The 23368-nt window shown below is 37.6% G+C and overlaps 1 protein-coding gene across 1 annotated transcript; it reads right to left on the minus strand.

Annotated features, from left to right (window-relative positions):
* Positions 1-6530: 6530 nt before the first annotated feature.
* Positions 6531-22630, minus strand: LOC104615968 (putative homeodomain transcription factor 2). The gene is made up of 8 exons (XM_010293318.1): positions 22474-22630; positions 21019-21291; positions 19845-19976; positions 17308-17394; positions 16168-16323; positions 13436-13531; positions 9489-9614; positions 6531-8709 (listed from the first exon to the last, which is right to left on the minus strand). The coding sequence occupies exons 1-8, from the start codon at positions 22627-22629 to the stop codon at positions 8689-8691; spliced, it is 1047 nt and encodes a 348-aa protein (XP_010291620.1). The 5' UTR covers position 22630; the 3' UTR covers positions 6531-8688.
* Between the last annotated feature and the right edge of the window lie 738 nt (positions 22631-23368).

Here is a 23368-nt window from a genome sequence, read left to right on the forward strand (position 1 = left end):
CGCGCGGGTCACCCGCCGCGGTACCGCCGCGCGGGGGGAGGCTTTGGGAGCGCTGGTGCAGGGCTGTGGAATTCACGCTCGGAAATCTTTTTCTCCAAGAGCAAGCTAATAAAATAAAACAGAAAAAAAAAGTCTTCCTTTCCAGTTGAAGAGCTGAACTAATGACACAGCTGCAAACACTGAAGGCTTCACCGCAGAACGAAACGGCAAAGTTGGATTAATCTGCCTTAATTTGGGTGGCTAAAAGTTTCACATCTGATTCTAAATTATCCACACTGTTTTCCTTTTACATTCAAGAGAGAAATACCCCGGAGGACCACTAAAATTGGTGTCAAAGATGCACTGAACGACTCTCCCTCTGAAGGTAAAAGTGTGTTTCTAGCGACTGCAAAAGAACCCTTGGGTCGGTTCAGCGTCTCCCTTTCAGGCACCTGAAGCTCAGGTGGATGAACCCTGTGCAGAGCGTATGCCCACGGCCGCAGGCACGGCGAGCAGGGCGTGCAGAGCCGTTGGCGACCTTTCATCAGGTCAAACCCTTATCCCCAGGCTGGTTGAGTTGTCTTTGACCCCAGTCAGCACTACTGTAGAGACGGGTTAATGAAATGCTCGAGCGCTCCTCGATGGGCCCGAGTAAAACAACTATTTCACCGGAACTCACCGGTTTGGTGCCGTCTACCACTTAGGTTCCATTTGTTTAACTGCATTTTTCAATTAGCCAAGTAATTCACTTCCCATCCATTCACATATATGAGACAGAGCAAAAAGAAAAGATTTCATTTAATTTACAACCACATGTCTAGAGGCTCGGGCTTGGACCGTGATATTGTCAGGAGGCAGCCACCTAATCCCCGATAAATTTCATTACCAGTAAGACCATGCTCAAGGGGCAGGAGCTGTTTGTAAGCAAGAGCTGGAAGCAAAAAGTCAGGTGGATGGGTGTCTAAGAATGCAAGTGTGCCTAAACATAAAATACCGTCATTTTTAAACACAAAGACTGAAGTAATAAATGAGTAACAAATAAAATAATTGTGGAAGCTTGTCCCTAAGCTGCACGTGTTTTCTTTTGCTTGAATTTATTAATCAAACGAAGGGAAAAAGAAAATAAAAAGGACAAATCTTTCTGCAGCATGACCTTATTTCTTACTCCAGACAATAAACTCATACAAACTTGTACCGGAAAAATCGAATCTGACCAGCAATCAGTGCTGTTTATTTTATCACAGGTGCTTGTGTCCATCCTGAAGGTTGTAGCTTCATCTCTAAAGAGCTAGAAAGGAAATGACAAGCTCTCTTATTTCTCTCTCCAGAGAATTCCGTTAGTGATAGCAGGAGACATGGCGTTGGTTACAGCCCAGAGAATTGACTTTTTTTCATGAAACCCAATCTGCAGCAATTTCAGATTTCTGAAATTCTGTTTAAAGATGGCGAGTGTCAGCTCAAGTGTAAAATGATTGAGTGGAAAAGAATAGGAAGGAAAAGCTAAAAATATGATTTTTAAAAATCAGTTTAATATTATTTTGTAAAAAGATGGCAAGTGTCAGCTCAAGTGTAAAATGATTAAGGAGTGGAAAAGAATAGGAAGGAAAAGCTAAAAATATGATTTTTAAAAATCAGTTTAATATTATTTTGTAACAACACTTTGGGAGAGTTATTTTTAACACCTTGAGGTTACATACTGACTCTCCAACATTTAATCTAAACTAACACTACATGGATATTTTACACGTGCATAATTAAGACATTCCACAAGGACGTGTACCACAGCTAACAGTGGGAAGCTCTCAAATGACGAGCTCACACCGGCAACCTGCCGGTTAATGCAGCCGGCATCAACCAAATGATTTTCTTTGCCCTTTCCCATTTATTCCTATTGCCCCACTGCAAACTTCCCCTGGTGAAACCAAGATGGGACTTAAGATTCTGGCCTGAGCTTTTACATTAATATACAACAATTAAATTCCATGGTCTTACACACCCGCTTAGGTAAAACTCCATTGCGTCTTGGGTGTGAGAGCGCTAAAGCAGGACCTTCTGACACCTCGTTGCCAGAAAGTCCTATCTGCCTTAAACCTGATATTATATCAGCTGAAGCGCAGACCAGCCGGCAAAGTGGTGGTGGCAGCGTGCTCCACCGCCGGCCCCAAGCAGAGCCCTCTGCAAGGGGCTGGCCTCGGGCTGGAAAAGCAGATCCAACTACTGACACAGCCCGAAGAGGGCTGACAGATTTTCCTTCACATGGAACATCCCCTCTCACACCAAACATCCAATGTTAAGCAATAGTCTACAGCATCCTCAAGATGACTGTAGCTGCCCATACCTAGTAAAGTCCGTGGGGCACAGTATTCATGAGGATCAAAACGACCAAAGAGGACAAACACCCAGTGGCAGTAGCTGACCAGCTTTGAGACAGGTTGCAGGATATGGGGACCTTCTACATTTAGAACCAGTCTCTCCACATGTTAGCCTCCCCAAGATGACTTGGGTAAGCCACAGCATCTACAGCCACAGGCTGACAACAATCTTCAGCCTACAAGATGACCATCTTGCATTCACAGCAAGACCAAGTGACAAGAGATCAGACTCACAGCTGCACCCTCAGTGATTTCTGTAGTTTTCTGTTACTATCACCGAACCACCCATTGCCATCCACTGCAAGTTCTGTCTCAATCCTAATCAAGGGATCTAGAAACACACTATGGGGAAGATCTTGGAGTCCCTAATGGAGAAAGCTTCACAAGAAGGCCCTTCTCAAGGCTGCCTGTACGTCTAGAGAACATGCACCACATGCCAGATCCAAGGCTGGCAGTGACTGCCTGTTTGAGGCAATAAGGAAGAAATCTCTCTCTGCCAAGCCCCAGGCAATGCCGGGCTCACTGTTTATAGTTAATGATGCAGATATCAAACTCTGACAGTGGAATTGTCACCAGAAGTGGGTCAGTGTGCAGTACGTCCCGATATCAGAGGAATCACGCTCCCTTCCTTTCCCGAGTTATCCTTATCACAAACTGCCCATAGCAGCCTTGGACATTTCCCCCTTCCCAGAATTGTTTGGCTGCTGTCACCAGTGGGGTCTACCTGCTCAATTAGCAAGGCAATAGGCAAAATGAGGAGATAAAATGAGCAGAACCAACAGGCATTACTGCAAACACCTCTATCAGCCAAGTCATGAACATTGCAGTACAGATTCCTTCCAGATGCCTTGCAGCACTCGACTCCCAGGCCAGACACTGCCCAAAGACCAGCAGAATTGTCAAAGTCACCCACTGGCTGAACACACCTCATACAGGAGCTCCAAAGGACATCTCCAGGCTCCATCCATCACAGATGACAAGATGGTGGTGATTTTCAGGAAAAGAAAGTGTCAGCAAAGCAGGATCCTAACAGCCCAGCACGGACCTTCCTGAGACTGACGTACGGAAAGGCAGGTAAGACTGAGGTAAGGCGGCAGCATTTGAGTGGAAATCCACAGTGCAAGTGAAGACCGTTGTGCTTTGGTTTTGTTTTTTTCTTAAACAAAACAAACAACATGGGCACCTTCTCAAGATTATTTCCTCTGCCACCTTGCAAGCAATGACATTAGGAGAAAAGATGACTGCTTTCCCCATACAGTTAGCTGGTATTTCTGACTAAAAGGATTGCTTCCCCATCTCCCATACCAATACAGATATATTTTGTGCAGTCATGCAATAAAAATGAGATTGCTCTATGAACTAACAAAAAAAAAAAAAAATCATGCATTCCTTCTCCTCCAAAGTTCATTCTTATGTTGCAGCAAATTCACTACTGAGAAACTGGTAAAAGTCTACCTGAGGAGGCAGCAGTGGGTATACCAGAAGTACCAACAGCCGTTTGCCTCCTTTTCCTTCCAACAGACAAGTTGGATGGCTTTGAATTTGAAGTATCCCGTAGAGAGCAGCAGCCCACACTCACCATCTGTCGAAAACAGAAATAAGTCTTTCTACTGTATACTGTTGGATGTCAAAAATGGATCTTTAAAATCTGAACCAGTAATACTCTTAAGCATTACCTGTAATGAATCATAAAATCATAGAACAGTTTGGGTTGGAAGGGGCCTTTAAAGGTCACCTAGTCCAACCCCCCTGCAATGAGCAGGGACATCTTCAACTAGATCAGGTTGCTCAGAGCCCCGTCCAGCCTGACCTTGAGTGCTTCCAGGGATGGGGCATCTACCACCTCTCTGGGCAACCTGGGCCAGGGTTTCACCACCCTCACTGTGAAAAATTCCTTCCTTGTATCTAGTCTGAATCTGCCCTCTTTTAGTTTAAAACCGTTACCCCTGGTCCTATTGCAACAGGCCCTGCTAAAAAGTCTGTCCTCATCTTTCTTACAAGACCCCTTTAAGTATTGAAAGAGCTGGTTTGCTCTTCATTTGGCTTCAAATCATTCTGTCTTTCAAGAGTCAAAGTCCAGGACTGTGATTAGCTCCTTCTAGACCACTGAAATGAACATCTTCCAAATGCACGGATATGGGAGGTTAAGCAAGAGCCAGGCTTCCAGGGTACGGTTTTGTCATTTCGATGCCTCTCCCAATGCCGCTCGCCTGTCTGTACATGACGGCTGACACAGCTGTGCTCAAAGCGCAATCGGGGTGCAGGTGCCTCCATTACAGCCTCACAGTTTTTAACTTGAAAAAGTCTTTTAGAGATTTGGAGAAATTCTTAGCAGTTATGTCAAAGCTGCTCACCTGGTTCTGTATCTGATTCCTGTAGCTGTTGACATAGAATGAAATGTGTTCACAACCCAGAGAAGCTTTTGCAAGTTACTAAATTTTCTATCTACCAAAGGGTTTTAAAGGTCCCATGCATAGAAGATAATATGAAGGACTAATCAAACTATAATTCTGCATTTCATCTGTACTTTGTTTTAACTTGCGCTGTTCTACTCTGGCATATACCAGGCTGAGGTAGCATTGTAACTTTGCAAGAAAAGGGTTGCAGAATTATTTTTTTATTTTTGCAATATATCTAATCTACACACTGTCTGGCTCACTGGAGCCTACCAGAGACAGGTTTACAGATAGGTTTGCAGTCATATATTAAGCAAGCAGCACACAGATAAAACCTCTTAAAACTCACTTCTCTGGTTTCCTGAAAGGTCTTGCATCCCTTCAGATACCAAATGTGGCACTCTGGAGGATACAGGTACATTCAGCTCCATGCTCTGAACTGCAGAAATACACTCTCTCTTTAGGAGGTACCAGGATTTCCCAATCCTAACCACCAGTGTAAGACAGGACATACTCAGCATATGCTGAATTCATGCCCAACACCAACAGCTGCTCCAGTTCCATGCTGGATTTTGTATCGGATGGGACAGTTTTAAGAAGGTCAGGGTTGAGAGGACAGGACCTGAACCAAGCCAGTGAGCAACAATGCATCCGTCAGTTCCTATCATCTTCAGCTCCATAACTGTTTTGGAAGGTACTTAGACACAGATGGGGTCCGGACTAAGGGAACATGCTCTATGCACAACAATTTCTGGCAATATCTGAGAATTCTGGCACACTAAGGTGTCACCTAGAGATGGATGTTAAAAAGAATTGCTCTCAGATGATGTTAATTTCTCAATATGTGTAGTGTCTTTCATGACCATCAAAAGAAATTTTAAACTGTAAATAGCCTATGTTTGGAGTAAGTTTAGAAAGTGAGCAAGTGAACACAAATGTGGAGTGTAACCTACTGCCCAGTAACCGGTGGTCATGGGGATACCACCAGCAGAACGAGTTTAAAGTCCAAATACGAAGCTCTGGAAGAGCCAAAATGAAGCTACTAAAAATGGGTGTTTGAAAGCTGTTAATAGAACAGTTTTCTCTTAGAAAATATTTCACTAATCAGTAAACAATAGATAAAATACAGAAGTTATCACACATTAATTGTGTCCAAATATTCCATAACATCTTACTGAAACATTTCACTTTGATTTCAAGAAATACTTTAGTTTGCTTGTATTTTCATTTTTACATGGATGTGTATCTTGTGACATAACTAAACAATCAAAATGGTGATTGAAATTAATCCCTTAAACCCTGGTGGAATAGGACTGAATTCTGTTCCAGTATTTTACAAATAGAAACCGTTATTTGGAAGCTGCATGTCCACTAGCTTAATAAAATTAAACTACATTGCATAACTGAAGTTTGCGTTCTTGCAATAAAGTGCAATTTTGACAACCATCATTTGCATTCCATGTGCAGGATTTCTCTCTCAAATATGCTTCAATTTAAATAGAATATATGGATTTAAATCAAAACAGGCAGACTCAGAAATATGCTGGATATTACTAAAAGATATAGCTCACCACATTGTTTTTTTACTTTTTTACCATCAACCATAGAAAGCTTTATTCCAAGCCTGATCACACTTTCAGTTACAAAACATGTGGCAAAAAATAACAGTTAACACGCAAGATCTGCCATATTTCTACTTGCCTCTATTCTCATACTGGATTTTCCATATCGAGGGATGGAGAATAAACCTGTCCCATTTTTAACATAATGAATATGTCTAATGGTAGCAAATAAAGATTTTTATTATTTTTAATTTCATTTCACAAATCTTTTACTCTCCCCAAGCCACCATTTGTTAGTGCAACAATCCAGCACAGTGCTAGTTGCTGAGGTATACATGGTTAAACTAATTTCACCTTCAACCGAAACCGCAATGTTTTCCCTCCCTTTTTTTTTTAAATGTAATGAAAGCCGTATATTCATTTTACATTTCTAAAAATAATTCCAGAGTAAATAATGGTTTTGTAATAGTGACAGGCTGTAAAAAACAATAGCCTTATCTTTTATCACCCATAGAACTCCTGCTGTACTTTTTTTTCTTAAAATATATTTTGTGCAAAATTAAATTCTGTGTAGGTTTGTACCATAATTTGGAAAAAACTGTGTATAAAATGTACTTAATTTTTAAAAACAATCCCAACATCAAACAACAGAGAAAGAAGAAACAGATCAGATGCAGCTGAAGTTTTCACATGAGAAACTAAAATATAGTATGTTCTTAAAGCTCCAGTAATACATTCTTTCAAAAACCAGAATGCACTTTGGTCATTATTAAACATTAGTACAGAGGCAAATAAAATACAAAATGCTTGTTTGTGTTGCTTTATATATAAAAATATTTGTATACCACATAAGTTTAAGATACATTACTTCAATTTTTTCAAGATTCTGAAGATTAGCAAACATAGTGCAATGTCCAGACTCTTGTCACCTACTTACTTGTCACTTTTGAAAATGAAGCCACTATTTTAGAAACATAAAACGTAGGAATACTTGCGCCTGGTGGTATTAATCCTCCCCAAATAATTTGTAGATGGGAAGTTTGTTCCAAGTAACTTAATTCTCCACAGGTGACTATTTTTGTCACACTGAAGAACCACCAGTCAGTACTTCTGGTCCATGTGGGAGGCAGGGAGAGAAGGCAGAGGGAGAGGTGGAAAACCCGAGGCTGGGAAACCTCTGCCGGGAGAGCGCTAGGGAATGACCCCTGCTGGGGAGGAGTAAGGGAAAGGAGGTTATTTGAAGACACAAATCCGCTGAATACCAGGCTTCATGAGCTCTGCTGCTCGCCAGAGGAACTTGTTTTCTATGTTTAATTGTTCTTAAACTTCAATGTGGTACGAATGGCATATACTATAGTGTACAAGAGGAGAGCATCTATCTATCTTACACTCAGTCATTCATAGCATTCCTTTCACCAGCAAATCTTTCGCTTGTTTAAATATTCAACTTCAACATATAATATATACTGCTCCACAGTTCACCATAATATATTCCAATTAATATACATTTATATGTATATATAAAGTTTCTCATTAAAAGTAACAATAAAAAGTGCACATATCGAGCATGCACAGTCAGAGCTGCGCAGAACAGCCCAGTATTTCAAATAAATACAGTATTTAATTATATCAAAATATCATACAGCATGGTAACCATTTACAATTATTGCTCTAATAAAAGTGTTATCAAAGAGCACTTGTTGACTTGTTATAGAATACCTTATTAATATCCCAGGATATTTAAACTGCAGCCTATATGAGTTTAGATCCTGGAATTACTCAAGACATTAAAAATTCCCACTTGCTTCTAATAGTAATAGAAAATATTTCTGTTACCTGTCAAACTGTATTGTCAGTATTTTATTTTTTGTGTACGTCTCACTTCTCTATTGCAACCAAACATCTACAGATGTTCTGTTGTCCTCATAAATGATTGGTGCAAATGACATATTCTAAGCAATTTTACCACACTATCAAAAATCAAATTATTTGCATACAGTGTTACTGTAACTAAAAACGTTCAACATTGGCTTCAGCTTTAACAACATATATAGTAATTTAGTGTAATCAATTTCCAGGATTTCAAGTTCTCAGACACACAGCTTTTGACCTTTCCCAAATCTGACCTTTCCAAAACTAAACAAGTAAGTTTGAAAATAAAATATAAATGTCAACTAAAATGAACATAAAACAATGAGAAGATGAAATAAATACAAAGATTGCACAAGACAGTCAGATGTAAACACTTCAATTTTCCAAACGACATCCTTGAAGAGGTTGTAGCATCTGAAATACAGATTCAGTGGCTGCTTTGAGGCAGTTTTGTCAATCAATGAGTTTTTCTATAACACTGTGTTATCTCATCTTCTTTATATATTGTCAAGATTTGATCTTCCAGAGCTGTAAAAGTTAGAGCAGTAAATCATTATTTCTCATCTCAGTTTTCTGTTTACCAGAACTGCAATACCTCATTTTTTTTTCTTACTGCATTTGCTGCACATTCTATAATACACAAAATAAATTTTACATTCGTTTACTTCTAACAGAAAAAAATATGAATAGACATAAGCAAACTCAATGGCCAGTGAAGGGCTTTGTGCTACAAGCTTGTGGAAAGTAACATTGCCTCATAACCTGAATCTTGAAATAGTTTCCAGAGTTTGTAGCTCAGAAGGGGACAGAGGGTAGGACCTGTCAAGATAGTCCTTCAGCCGTGACTAAATGACACTGAGTAAGATGGGGCATGGTAATACTGTATCTGCTGTAATACTTTACTGCAGTGCAAGACAAGGATAGTTTGCATCTTTCTGCATCCCTTAAAGAGCTACGAAGTCAACAGTAAGGAATTCAAGAGAGAAATTAGATATGGGATACGAAGAAAAGTTAAATAAGGTCTTGTATTTATGTGTATGAATATCTCTGTATGTATGTCTAAGAATTCTTGGTAATTATGTGTCCTAAATCAAGAAAGCCACAAAAATGCAAAAAAAAAGTTAAAAGTGCTGCTTCGACAAATACATCACTATTCTTCTGATAAAGTTTAAGTTTCATAATAATTTTCAAACAATAAATCTTTCAGTTAATACAGTTAAGAATTTGTTAGGCTACAATGTATGATCCATCTATCATAACATTCTGAACGCCATGGTGAAAAAAAAAGATGCTTCTCAAGTCATTACCTTTAGATTAAATCCAAGCAAGTCACTGATGACACCCGAAACAGCTGACAGGATGACAACCTGGGTGATATTATAAAGCAGTGGATTCATTGTAAGCCCATATAACCTAAAGGGACTGTCCAGTTCCTAGTAATGTAAAACAATGACATTGTTAAAAAGCAAAAATTACACAGAGGGGTTTTTTTCCACATATGTATTGAGCAATATTAGATAGTTTAGGAAGTCTTCAAGTAACAGAGGAGCAAAACATTCTCCTATTCTTCTGCATACAAAAAACAATGTGCAAGAAAATATCGATCACATTAACTGACTGTTGACTGATGGTGTCTAAATAACCCTTCAAAAAATTGGACGCTACACATCTAGAGCATCTACCAATTTGCTCATGGAGCCAGGAAAACAGAGACCTACTATTCCTGGCACCAAGGTGAAGTGCTTATAATCTTCCAGAAATCACCTTCAGTGTTAAAATAGCTGACAGACAGCACAACCACAAACAAACAAGAAAAGAGATTCTCCACAGTAACTGAAGGCTATCTCACTACCATGAAAAATTAACAAAAACATCTTTCCTAATGCAATTTCCCTCCTTTTCCATTAATTTTGAGAACAATTACTGATGGACATAGCCAGAAAAGGAAGATAAAGGAAATAAAATACCAATAGCCATTTAACTGCCAGGATTTTACTTTTCTTTTTAAATTGGAAGGATCAAAAAATTAGCCAAAATTAATCTGCAACAGAACTTGAACAGAGGCTATTTCACCAATTTTCAGTTATTGGTGTATGAATAAAGTCACTCAAACTTTTCTGGCCTAGAAATATGTCAAACAAAGGAAGAAAAAAGTTTTAAAATATAATAGTGCATTATATGAAGTATAACAATTATCACAGCTTTGGTCATTTATCTCTTCTAGCTTTAAATTCATCTTCATCCCTCTCCTGCATTACATCCTGGGCCTTGAACAAAGAAAGCCTTTTTTAATAAAGAAGAATTTCAGAGCTCTGATTCTTCTTTAAAGAAGTGAAATAAGAATGAACAACATTTCATTTAGATGCAATGTGGTATAAAACTTTGCCGCAAATACAAAAAGATATGAAGGACATGATTCTGAGAAGAACAGCAGAGAAATCCTTCAAGGAGAAGGTTTTTAGATTTTGGATTCATCTTACCAATTCCGTGAGTAAGAAAATAGTAAGAATAATCAACATAATACAGTCTTCAGTAAAAGCTTAAGGATCAAAAACATCCAAAACCAAATTAAAAAAAAAAAACAACTAAAACCTCCATTTAGCTACTGGACATGAAATACGTGATTGCGTTGATCACTAACTACCAAGAATTCATATAAAGCTCATACTAGGTGGCTTGGAAATCCCATCTCATTTTTGGGCATGCTCTCACAGTAACTAAATGATGGCCTGGGTCTGGGATTTGTGCCACAAAAGCCAAGTCCCCTGCTGGAAAGGCCATGTCAGTTGATACATTTCTGGAAAGAGTAAAACATGAACATTTTTTTTAAAACACTGAGAAAAGCCTCATAAAGGCTGAAAAAGACTGAAGTGAATCAGATCAAGCATTGATCGGCATCCTGCCACCAACAGTAGCTACTTCTCACAGCACACAAACATTTCAACTTGCGAGATACTCTGAATCTATTGTGCTTTGTCTAGTCTATTTGTCCAGTCTCTCCTTGAATCCAGAAAACCTTTCTGCATCCACAGTGTCCTTTGACCAACAGTTGCACACGCCTGCCACCTGATGCACAGAGAATACTTTGTTTGTTCTAAAACCAGGTCCCAAAAGCTTTGCGGTCCCTTATTCTTATACCAAGAGATACAGTCAGTAACTGACTTCGCCAGGCTCTCCGTATTGCTCTACCATAACTCTCAAGTTGTTGCTTTGTCACCTTTCAGTCCTTGATGACTCCATCAGTCCTCTCATGGAAAGTGCTGCGTAGTTCTTTTGAGATGAAGGGACCACACACACTGTTAAAGGTGTGCTGGTGGGGAGAATTACTCAGCTGACTAGAAGAAATATTCCATCATCTCAGCTACTAGTTGGCTTGATTAAACAGAATTTAAACTTCATTTTAAGAACTGCTCCTTGGCACACAGGAATCAACAGGGTGGGTGACCAGAATTCAATGTGTGCTAGAATGGAGGCACCAAGGTCTTAAAGCACCATTATATGCAACAAAACCCAACTGTTTCTCATAATAGGCTTTAATTTTCCTGACTGCAGAGGCATTGAAAGATATGGTTCAGGTTTACTGTATGATAATCCAGCCATTCCCTCTGCTGATGAGGATCTCTGCACATGGAATCAGTATCAGTTCTGCTATACTCAGAAGCAGTGGGAGGGGTGTCTGGATTGACGGAAATTTATCTGAGGGGGAGGAAAATACTTTTACATTTGCCAGTCATTCCTGGGAAACTGTTCTACATGACCACTCTATCTTGGACTAAATGAAGAAGTTGATTCCCTGAAGGAGAAATCACAATATTGTTGTTACCTTACTTCTGAACCGAAGAATAACAAAATTGGCAGCATCTCGTTAACAACTTTACCATAACAGCAGAATGTATAACAAGGTTCAAATACTGAAAGCTGCAGCTATTTTAAAAATGTTTACACAACAGTAGAAGTGATTAAGCACTGAAACACCATGGCGAGAGAGGTGGGGAGGCAAGCCATGAATTTGCTTTTTATAGTGTCAGGTCTGGCTTCCTCTCTGAAAGCCCACTTCAGTCAATTATAAGTTATATACTGTTAAGTTTAGTGTAAAAACACATAAGGAGTACTAGACCTAATTGATTGGTTTTGTTCATAAAAGCCAAACCTAAAATAAAAAAAGTTTTTCAAGTGTTAAATTCATTGCTTTTATTTGGCATTCAGGTAGACCCTTAAATAAGTTTTGGATTAGGGAAATGTTTAGTCTGAAAAAGAATGAGACATTTTTGGAGGAAGAATTAAACTCCTAGACAAGTGAAAGAACAAAACAGCTTGCTTCCCAAATTATGAGAGATCTGAGAGTTTGAAAGAACTGAGGAACTCAGCAGAGGCAATGTAGGATCAAATGTGTCTTCCCGAGAACCTCAACCACTGCTTTGTTAAGAATAACAACATCAATACAAGTTTAAAAAAGCCCTAAGTGTGTCCATGCTCTAGCTCCAGATGACTGAAAGATGTTTTTTCTTCTGCAGAATTCTAGAAATGGGAAGTAATAAAAAAATTCACGTTCTCTCATCATGAAGAAATATCTTCTACTCACAAAATATAGTTAGCTGGAAAACAGGATAATATTGCACAATCAAAAGACTTTTCTACTAATCAGCAAAATTCCATGCAAAAAAAAAATTGCCAAATAGTTCAAGGGCACAGTTGACAAATATCTGAATTACATTAAATGAAATCCATACTTTTAATTCACTTACAAATGGACCTATGTAACAATTTATCTCTGTCTTCCCAAAGGATTCTTCTATGGCAGTAAGTGAAGAAGACATCAAGTATAATCTAGTTTTAATTTGAAACGCTAACCACTGACAGTTGTTAAGAGGAATTATTTTTGTGGAAGAATACAAATCCACCAGCAGCTTATGATTATAAACAGATACTGACACTCAAAACAGACAACAAAATTGCAAAACTTATTTCCGAAGAGTTTATCATCCTGTCCATCCCAAAGCACCTCATCTCGCATTGCTCATGTACTGTGTTTAAGAATAAAACTTATTGTATATAATAATAATTTGTAATCCACAATGATAGCAACATAACAGACTGTAGCGTATGAACAAGTAGCATCGCCATGAAAAAGTTACAGAGCAGATTTAAACCAAAGCATATTGTACTGCCTGCAGAAGTAACACCAGTGACTCATTAAGCAATCTGTTCTGCTTCTTAGTTATGTATAATACGGTAATACTATTTTAATTCTTACCTTCAATAACTTAGTAGCAAGTTTTAAAACATTGTTCACTAGTGTCAGTTCCTCCTTCTTATTAGGCTTTTTCTCCATTTTCAAGTACAAGTTTATCTGATTTAAATAAAATAAGAGTATCACTGCTTATTCAGTATTTAAAGGAATTCATGTGGAAATATTTAAAAATAAAATTAAGTGATTACTCATCAGCCATATGATACAACAGCAATGACATTTCTGCAAGCAAGCTAATTTTTTGCTTCCTTTTTAATGTTTAAGAACAAATACTGGCTCAGTACCAGGAAGATACAATGTTTTATGGTAACAAAATACATTTGACATTATTATAGCAACTTTAAAGTTTAGTGTAATTTACAATAATGCAAGGAAAAACACCACATCTGTAAGGTCTGCATGATTTCTTTTTCCTTCTTCAATAATTGCCTGAGGTTTGTCAATTAATTTCCAGAAGGCTTTTATACTAGTATGCAGGCCTTACAAGGCTTAATATCCCCAAAAGTTATTGAATAGACTGAAATGCTAAAACATAATTCTGCTGAAGTGTCATTTCTTTTTAAAAGATTTTAGTATAACTGAGTACTTCATGAGCACCTTGAGTGCAGAAAATCAATCTTTCCAGTGCCTTGAAATATTTGAAAAAATATTAAACTCTTCATTGCTGTAGAAGAACACTATATTAATCATTTCAACACGTCTGTGATCCAGACTTTCTTAGGTCATTGTTTGAATCTAGGAAGGTTCAAGTCTCTTTTGACAGCTACATTGATTTCATTAATTTATGAAAAAAATCAACATTCAATAAAAAACTTTGAATCAGGAGGGCAGTTTGAATGCAGTTTGAATGCATTGCCACCTACCACACCTATTCTGAGACTTGAAACTGGCACGACAACAACTTTGATCAGAGCACGCATTGTGTTTTACTCTAAAAGGAACCACTGAGGCACTTAATTTACAAGACCAATTAAAAACATTTTCAGGAGGACTTGAAAAATTACCGGCAAACACCATACAGTCAAAAAATCCCTTGATGTAAGATGATTGATCTTTTAGTTTCCCATCACGACTCCTAATCATAAAATTCATAAGTTTAATATAAAGCACACAGAAGTGGCTGGAACTTTGCTGACAAAGTAGAATTTGCAATTTCAACTTATCCATGAAGAATTTAAATTGAAACTGGGGGTTGAGGCTTTTTTTTTTTTGTAGTTTTTTGTTCGTTTTAAAGCTTCATTCTCTTCTCAGTAAGCCTAATAACACTAGTGTGTGATTGTCAAGGACAGTTCAGATGTCATTTTTTAGATCAAGTGTCAGTCAATTGTTTGGACTTGACCTCTCATGAAAGGCCAAAATGTCAGACTTTCATGAGTCTTTCTCAAGAACACTGTAAATATGCTGTGGTATCCAGCTATTATCTGAAATCAGTCTAAAATGAGTTCTACCCAGGGTGATGTTTATCCTTCTTATTTTCTGAGAAATAATTGTAAATTCTGTTTTGGTTTTCATTTCATAAAGCGCTCAGTCATTTCTGACTTAACAGGATAAGCTGGATTCAATAGGAAGCTAAGTGTCTGATGACACAGCACTTTCTGTATTTTTTTTCAAGTTCTTGGGACATAAGAGTGCTTCCTTCAATGTCCATGCTGGCTTAAAATGTTCAAACACTGACTCTGATGAAGAGCATAGTATAGAAACCTATGAAAGCAAAACAAAGGCTTGACATGGTTTGTCTCTCTCTCTCGCCTTGCGCTCTGCACTTTTTCCAAACCTTATTCCAAACATTCCCCTCCATTTTCATTCCAGAAATAGAGGACATAAACTTCACTGGCACATTAGGCTATTCGTACTCGGAGGATCAACAGAACAATGCAAAGCTCTCCGGGTTCAGGAACTCTGAGAGGTTTCACACTGGTACAAAACAGAGCAGTCAGGACAAGGTAAATTCTATCGTAAGCTTAACATACTGACTGGGAGACTCAGCTTGAAAGATTTTATTCTCCAACCTGAACACATTTCCCGTAGGCAGCTTAAGATATCTTCACAGGTTTCCTAGTTACCTTATCCTGAATGCTGTGTTTTGCACCAGTGTGAAACCTCGTTGAGCAGATTACTTCTTACCTAACACTAACTGAACATGCTTAGGTCGGAAAACTATCAGCAGTACCAGGCAGAGCAGAGGGAAGTTTGCAATACAAACGCTGACTAGAATATTCCTGAGAAGAAAAGTGTGTAGACCCAAAGCCAAGCTTCACAGAAAACTGAAAGAAAAAGTTTCCAAAGAGTCTAGAGGAAACTATATGTAATCCACACAACCTAGCAGTCAAAATTAGCAGCCCAGTGACCCACTTCGTAGAGGGTAAGTTTAATTTCAAATCTTTTACTCTCCCATCCAACACTTTGAGAGTTCAGGTTTCTTTTTCCTGTTTAAAAACTACTTTTTATGTTTGTGTTCTGTTAGATCTTTAATTATATCAAATGATACATACTGATGTCTCTAAGCCCGCTCACTTAAAGAGAAATCGGGATGTGGCCATCTCAATGTTCCATACAACTTTTAAACAAAGTCACACACTGAGAGAAACTGAACTTCAGGTTGTAGAAGTGTTGTTTCACTACACCATAATTAACTCCCTAATCCAGACTATTTTAATTCATCTAAAATGCACCTGACACATACTAGGTGAATGACTTGTTTAGATATAAAAATATAGGTCTATACAAATTCTCACCTGCTCAGTAAGTAATATTGAGGTATTGCTGTACTTTTTGCTGGTCTCAGATCCAAGAGTAACAAATCTTAAGAGAAAAAGAGTTAGTGAAATGCACCAAATTACAAGTTCCCAGTTGTAGTGACAATCAAGGAAGATCTCATGCATGTGAAGCAGCTAGAAACAAAACAGAAAAAAAATTAATTCAAAGTAATAATTACATTACAACATAAGAAAACAACTATCTATCTCCCCAACTCCAAAAAATATTTCCCAGTAATAAGTATATGGGGTTTTTTTAGGCATAAAAGATATTTGAATAATAATTTAAAATCAACACTGTGTCAAATATATGAGGTTTGAGAAAAGATAGGCTTTGAAAGGCTCAATGACAATTTAGACAAATCTTTTTTTCATGTTCCTAAAGCAAAAGAAAAAAAAAGAACACTCTAAGACAACTTTAAACTTGCGAAGACAGTTTATGGGATAAAAACTAGAATATATTCTCAAATGTACTGAATTATATAGAAAATTGAATCCAAGCAGAGTTACTGCTAAATTATATTCTTATTAAAATATTTATAATTAGCTACCAGGAGAACACATTAGTGACAACTAGGGAAGAAAGTGGGGGGAAAAATACAACCATCAGCCATTCAGAAGCTTCCCTGTATTCTGAAACAGAAGCTCAAGGAAAAATAATCTTTAAACACATATTTGCTTACTAAAAGATATTCCACTAGAGGGCAGGCTAATATAGCCAACAGTCTTGTTTCTCACAAAAATCATCAATTAAGGTCAATCTTGGCATCTTTGCAAAAGTGTCTTTTAATGCAAAATGTTAGGAAAAAAACCCACCACCTGTGTTCCATAATCCATGATGGAAAATGAAAGAGGACGCAGATTTAAAAAATAATAATATCATGTTAGGAATTACATGAATTCTATAACTATCAATAAGTTTCTTTAGTTCTTACAGAATAATATTCTGAAGTAGATAAAATTAACAATACAAAATGTAGCTTAATCTTCTGAAAAGCTACAACAGCTGTTACTGATTTTTCACTGATTTTAATAGGAACCACCATACAAAAGGCAATCAAAATTATTTTTAGAACTATTTAAATCATGGTTGTTTCTATACAAGTAAGATTTTCTCACCTGTGCACAACAGATAAACACAACTGAGATAGTTAGTAGGAAGGCAGATGAAACTATTACGTCAACTGAACGTTGAGGACCACGACGCTGAAAATAAAGGATACACATATGTGAGTGAAAACCTACCCAACCAGCGTTGATATTTAGCAAATCCAGTTAGATTCACACCTTGAACCTACATTTCATCATGGCTTACAATTTGGGAATCTATGTTCCAAACACCATATTAGATCGTAATAATACCACTACATTTGATACCCCGAAAGGCATATCTGAATTAATTTCACGTAAGCATTTGAAGATAACTATGAGAAAAGAAAATATTCACCACTTGTCCAGTCAGCTCCTTCATGATGTGAAGTAACTTTCATTTAGGCAGCATTTCCCAACATAACGAATCTGATATGGCCCTGGGCTTTAACCCCAAGTATCAAACCAGTGCTAACAAAAGATTTTTGGACACAACAGGATATCAAGATATGATTTCACATGGTTGGTATTTTCCATTACTTACCTCTTTTTGACACACAAAAATTGTAGCTGTAAATCACCGTCCCATTGTCTAGATGTAGTATCATCATTCCCTTCCCCAGAGCAAAAAGGAAAACTGGGGAACACACACACTTGTCTTGAAAGGTGCAACCTCACTGTTTTCAACCATGTTTTCCTTGCTTACTGGTACAACGAAATGTTTCCTCCCACTGAGCTTTTTCCTCGGGTTTTTTTTTGGTTTTTTTTTTCAATTAAAGAATTAAACATCCTGTGCTGCATTGAAACATGTACAAGTTATAACAGACACTATTTCTCAACTTTGTTCTCCAGATACACTACTAATTGTATAAATGTGGGAAGAATGGGAGGTGTACATATGCAAGCTATGACACTGAAACTTTGAGGAAGAGATAGGAAGCTTAACTACTGAAAAAAAAATGACGTGCAAATTACTACTGCAGGTATAGATACACTACTTCTATAATGAGCCAGCGTGTTTTGCCCGTGCAAGACTTGAGATGTGTATATGCCCTAGTTGACGTCCTCACAGGTGGACACATATACAGACAGGTAATATGCAAGTGTACTTTGGACAAATGCTATGCCAGTATATACCAGCAGCACCACTGCAAGAAGGCAGCCCTGCGTTCCTTTCCTTGTGCTAGCACAGGCATTACAGAGCTGCCCAGTGAACCAAGTAAAGCAATAGATGGAGAAAATTACTGTTCTTGACTGGTTATTTTTCAGTTGGGTCAGTTCCTTATGCACCTGCCTCTAACCACCGATGGCTTTTTTCTTAGCCATACGATTATACAAATGGTTCTGGTGGCATAAGAAAAGGTGGAATATACAGATGTGGTTGTGAGGAAAGAAGGCAAGACACTCCATAACAATGCTACCATCAAAAGTACATTCTATTGTCCAAGTGATGTTATTCTCCTTTCCTCCCACCCAGCAACACATAACAGACTACAAGTAAAAAGATAGAAGTCTCTCAAACGCAAAGTTTAACAGGTACCTCTTTTTTTACAAACCCCCCAACAGATACTTCCATAACACAAGGGGTGTTGTAAATGAATTGCCTCAGTTCCTCTTAAAATGATGCACCTTTCAAATTTAAGATTGTGCTTTATGTTAAAAATTTTGCCCGCTTGTAGTTCCTGCTTTCCACACTCCCCAGCCCCCACACCATAACTTCTTTATGTTTTCATAATCCTTTATCTACTTCTAAATTGATAGCAGATATCATCTAACCTTTCTTAATTGCTATTGCATATTGCTGAAGCATAGATAAAAGTAAGGGGATTACCACTATTAACAGGAGATTGTCAGTTGCTGTTCATCAAAAAACTGGTCCTACAGAAACCGAATAGGGAAAAACCTAGCTTCATCCGAGTCAAATTACCTAATGCATAGAGAAAAATGGAAAAAAACTTGGGGGTGGGGGAGGAACCAACAAACTAACCCTGAGTTAGATAATATGGATCCTTTCACAAAGAATCGTCAAAATGCTCCGGCTTGAAAAGATCATTAGAGAGATAAGGAGATTACTCAAGTATGAGCTGAACATACAGTATAGGGATTGGAATGTCTTAGACATAATACTTGTGCATAATTTCTAGCTTCACCTGGCACATATACACTCACAGCACAAATACACACATAAATTCCATCTGCGTTAATGACACTAACTGGTGGGGCTCTTACAATAAGGTATTGTCTGTACTATACTACAAGTGGTCATTTTTAACCAACACATTCACCTGAGATACTTTTCTGCTAGCATTAGTAAGAAAAGACTCCAACTCTGAACACACTCCTACTTCACTCCAAGGTAAAAAATAGATATTTACTACTTTCTCACAATCTGTCTGCCTGCAGACACTGCTGGCCCAGAGTCGCTAAAATGAAGTGTATAAGGCACATGTGCACGAATAAGGGTAAGTGCACAGGAGGAAAAATTCAGACAAGAATACCAACCTTCCATCAACAGAATATGAGATACTTTATATTAAAATGGTAGCAAAAAATATACATTATTTTACCTTTAGATAGGATCTGAGAGAAAGCCACATTTTTATATTCTGTACTTTCTTCAAGCGGAAGTGAGGAACCTCTGACTTTCTTGCCCTTCTGGCAGATGTTAGGTGACCAAAAAGTTTGGCAAAAAGTAGCCTCTGCAGAGAAGGAAAAAAAAAATAAATTAACTGTTCATTAATTTTCAAGGGCTCTAGAAAGAAAATGGAGAAAAGGCTTCATTTAATATGTCAAAGTAATGTACAATGTATCAGTGTAAATTAAAATATGTTAATATAGTGCAGAAATAAGAGTAATATGTTACTAAAAAGAGGAGGTACACTAAAAAGTTTAAAAGTCTTTGTAGTATAATGATAAAATTTAGCCACACTAAGTTCCTTTCTTCAAATTTCAGACAACAGATCTGCTATGCTCTTAGAATTTGGGAGAAAAATCAAACCTGCCAATCATTTGCATTAGAGGGTTCTTGTATCAAAGAAGTTCTTTCCAACAGAAATTATTAGAAGCAGGTTAATTCTATTCTACTGTATTAAATCACACATATTGGCTACAACTTGGGGAAAGACAGAGTAATTTTTTTTCTTCTGCAGACCAGTAAGTATCTATACTCTGCAGCTAGTAAGGGATATTGATACTCTCTTAAAAGTTTAAATTGCAATAACAAGCAATAAATTAACAGGTGTATTTACTTCAGACAGCAGCTTGCACAGTCTCCATCCATAGGACTGATCTACCAGCAAAGCAGGCAGGTCTCTTGGCTAGGGTCTGGACTGAACTGTTTTGAATTAAACTGAAGGTTTTGAATGAAACACACTAGTAGAACAAACTGGAAAATTATGAAGTTCTTTTCTTGAAACTCCTTCCCCTCGGGGAACACTGAGACATGACTAAAGAGCTGGGTTAATGCACTGAGCCAGAAATCTGAAATGAAAGATTAAAAAGTTTTCCCTCAGAAATGCTCTCCAGGAAAAAAGGTTTAGCTACAGAGACTGTACAGAGACTTCAGTCCATTGCAACTGAGTCATCTCCTAAACTCTAAGTCCACTGAAGTATTTGTCATCATTCATCTATGAATCATAGCGCACTGGAGAAAACAAGTTTAAAATAGCCACAAAGTCAAAAAAACACAAACATTAAACCTTGGTTTGCTTTGGATGCAGCCTCTTAGTTTGCTGGTCGTACCTGTTTATATGTCCTCTCTGCTACACACAGCAGAAAAAAGAAAATCCACACTAGAGACACACGGACCACAAAACTTATAATAACCATTGAGAGAACCAGAATGTCTCCATTTGACCCAAATGCAGTCATACAAAGTTCAGTGGCAGAATGTGTAGCTAGTTGTTCCAAATCTTTAGCTTGGGAAAGTCGAAAGACAAATGGCATTAAACCCAAGATTAAAGATATGACGTTTCCAAAAATCTGATAACCAATTCCTGGTATATAGCTGTTCACCTAAAAACAAAAGAAAACAAGGTATATTTTTAATTTTGGAATTAATTTGTAATTAAGTCAATAAATATATTGTTAATGTGACTGTCATACTATCACAAAGAGCACATTATAACCTAGTAAGTCATATGAAACCTTCAATCAAGCATCCTCACAATTTACTATTAAGAAAAAGGAAGTCTTCAAAGAGCACTTAATGCACAGGAACCAAATACAACAGATAATTTAGAAACCCAACAACATAACATTGCAGTTAGAAGAGTCCAGTGCATACTCTTATATTAAAAATTCATTCAACGGTGAATTAGCAAAGTGCGCCAGTCAGATCGCGTTGCGTACATCCTGTATGTTGCTCCTATTTGTGTTTTGCTTTTAGGTTGTATTTTTTTAAAAGGAATCAATGTGTTCACAGTGCAGACAGGACTGGAGCTCTGTTGTCCTGGCTATGGCTTTGTTAAGTTTACTGCTACTGTGGACTGCACCCAAAACCATATCATCTCTGAGTCAGGTACAGAGATCTGAACTAAATTTGTGAATACATTGCTTTTTAACAAGTTGGAGATTGTAAGTATCAGCTTGTCAGAATTAGTGAGAGTTTTCTTAAGCTATGGCAGCATTTTATGTTCAACTCTACAAAGTGCCTATGTTGCCTATATTGAAAAAAATTACGTTGTCAAATAAATGCTCTTCCAGCTGTTTCCTGAAGATGACTACTAAGGAAAAACAAGGGAGGACTAGTGAAACATTCCACTCATCCTCTTAGATGTCTGTTTCCTAAAGAGGAAAGCTTTCTTTTCCAAACTTAACTTAGCATCCAAATACTCAGATCTGTATATTCCTATATCTAACCCAACATTAGTTGTTCATTGGAATGAAGGACATAAATAAGAACATTCACAGCATACCTCACTTTGGAACAGTAAATCAGAGGTTGGCTATGTTAGTATGCACTTAACAGTGCAAACACATTTTAGTGTCCCAATACTTAAGATTTGATAGCTCTTTTATCTGTTAGTAACAAGTAGACGAGAGTGATGTAAACCATGGAACAACAATGTCAATAACAGATATTTAAAAAAAAAAAAAAAAGAAAAACCAAACACACCCCAACGTAAAACAAGCTTATTTTTGGTAGTACATAGATTCCTAAATACAATATTTGCATAAAGTAAAAAGAATACTCACTCTGTTCATTATCATACCACTGATTTCAAGTACAGACATATCTGCTTTCTTGCAGTCATTACCCTCCCATACAATTGCACTTATTTTTTCTAGTCCTGGATTCAAACTGTGGATCCAAGGCAAATGACTCTGGGGAAGACAAGGAATATATTCCATCAGAGATAATAATCTACTGTCATGTCAATAGGACTTTGTCAGCAATATACTGACAAAAAAAATGCTTTAGGCTGACACAAATATTGTTATATAGCATTTACTTCTAATACATGTTACTGTATGTTAACCACACTCCTCCAAATCATCCCCTTCTTTTCCAAGGAACAGTTGTGAGTACAGAGATCTCTCCTTCCCTGTACTTCATTTTCTAATAGTGTTGCATTATTGTGATCGAGGATTCATTGGCTTAAAGCAGAGAGAGTTATAAAAACAAAGGTCAACTTATAAGCAATCTTTAATTTTGCCACATGTTTAATGGAATATTTTATTTTTCTGATTATTATTTTTTCCCCTAACATTCTGAAAAATACTCTTCTCACATTGAGCCTAAGGCCAACAAGGTGTTTTTTTAATTTGCTTTTAATGATATTTGTGTACTGCACAATCCTTGCTATGGATAAAGGCACCCTTATGCTAACTGTATCTGGCAAGACTCAGAATCACAGCATCTTTGGGTTGGAAGGGACCTTTAAAGATCATCTAGTCCAAGCCCCCTGCAGTAAGCAGGGACACCTTCAACTAGATCAGGTTGCTCAGAGCCCCGTCCAGCCTGACCTTGAGTGCTTCCAGGGATGGGGCATCTACCACCTCTCTGGGCAACCTGGGCCAGGGTTTCACCACCCTCATTGTGAAAAAACATCTTCCTTAAATCTAGTCTAAATCTGCCCTCTTTTAGTTG

The sequence above is a fragment of the Phaethon lepturus genome, unplaced genomic scaffold (assembly GCF_000687285.1).
Source record: "Phaethon lepturus isolate BGI_N335 unplaced genomic scaffold, ASM68728v1 scaffold50458, whole genome shotgun sequence".
Lineage (NCBI taxonomy): Eukaryota > Metazoa > Chordata > Aves > Phaethontiformes > Phaethontidae > Phaethon > Phaethon lepturus.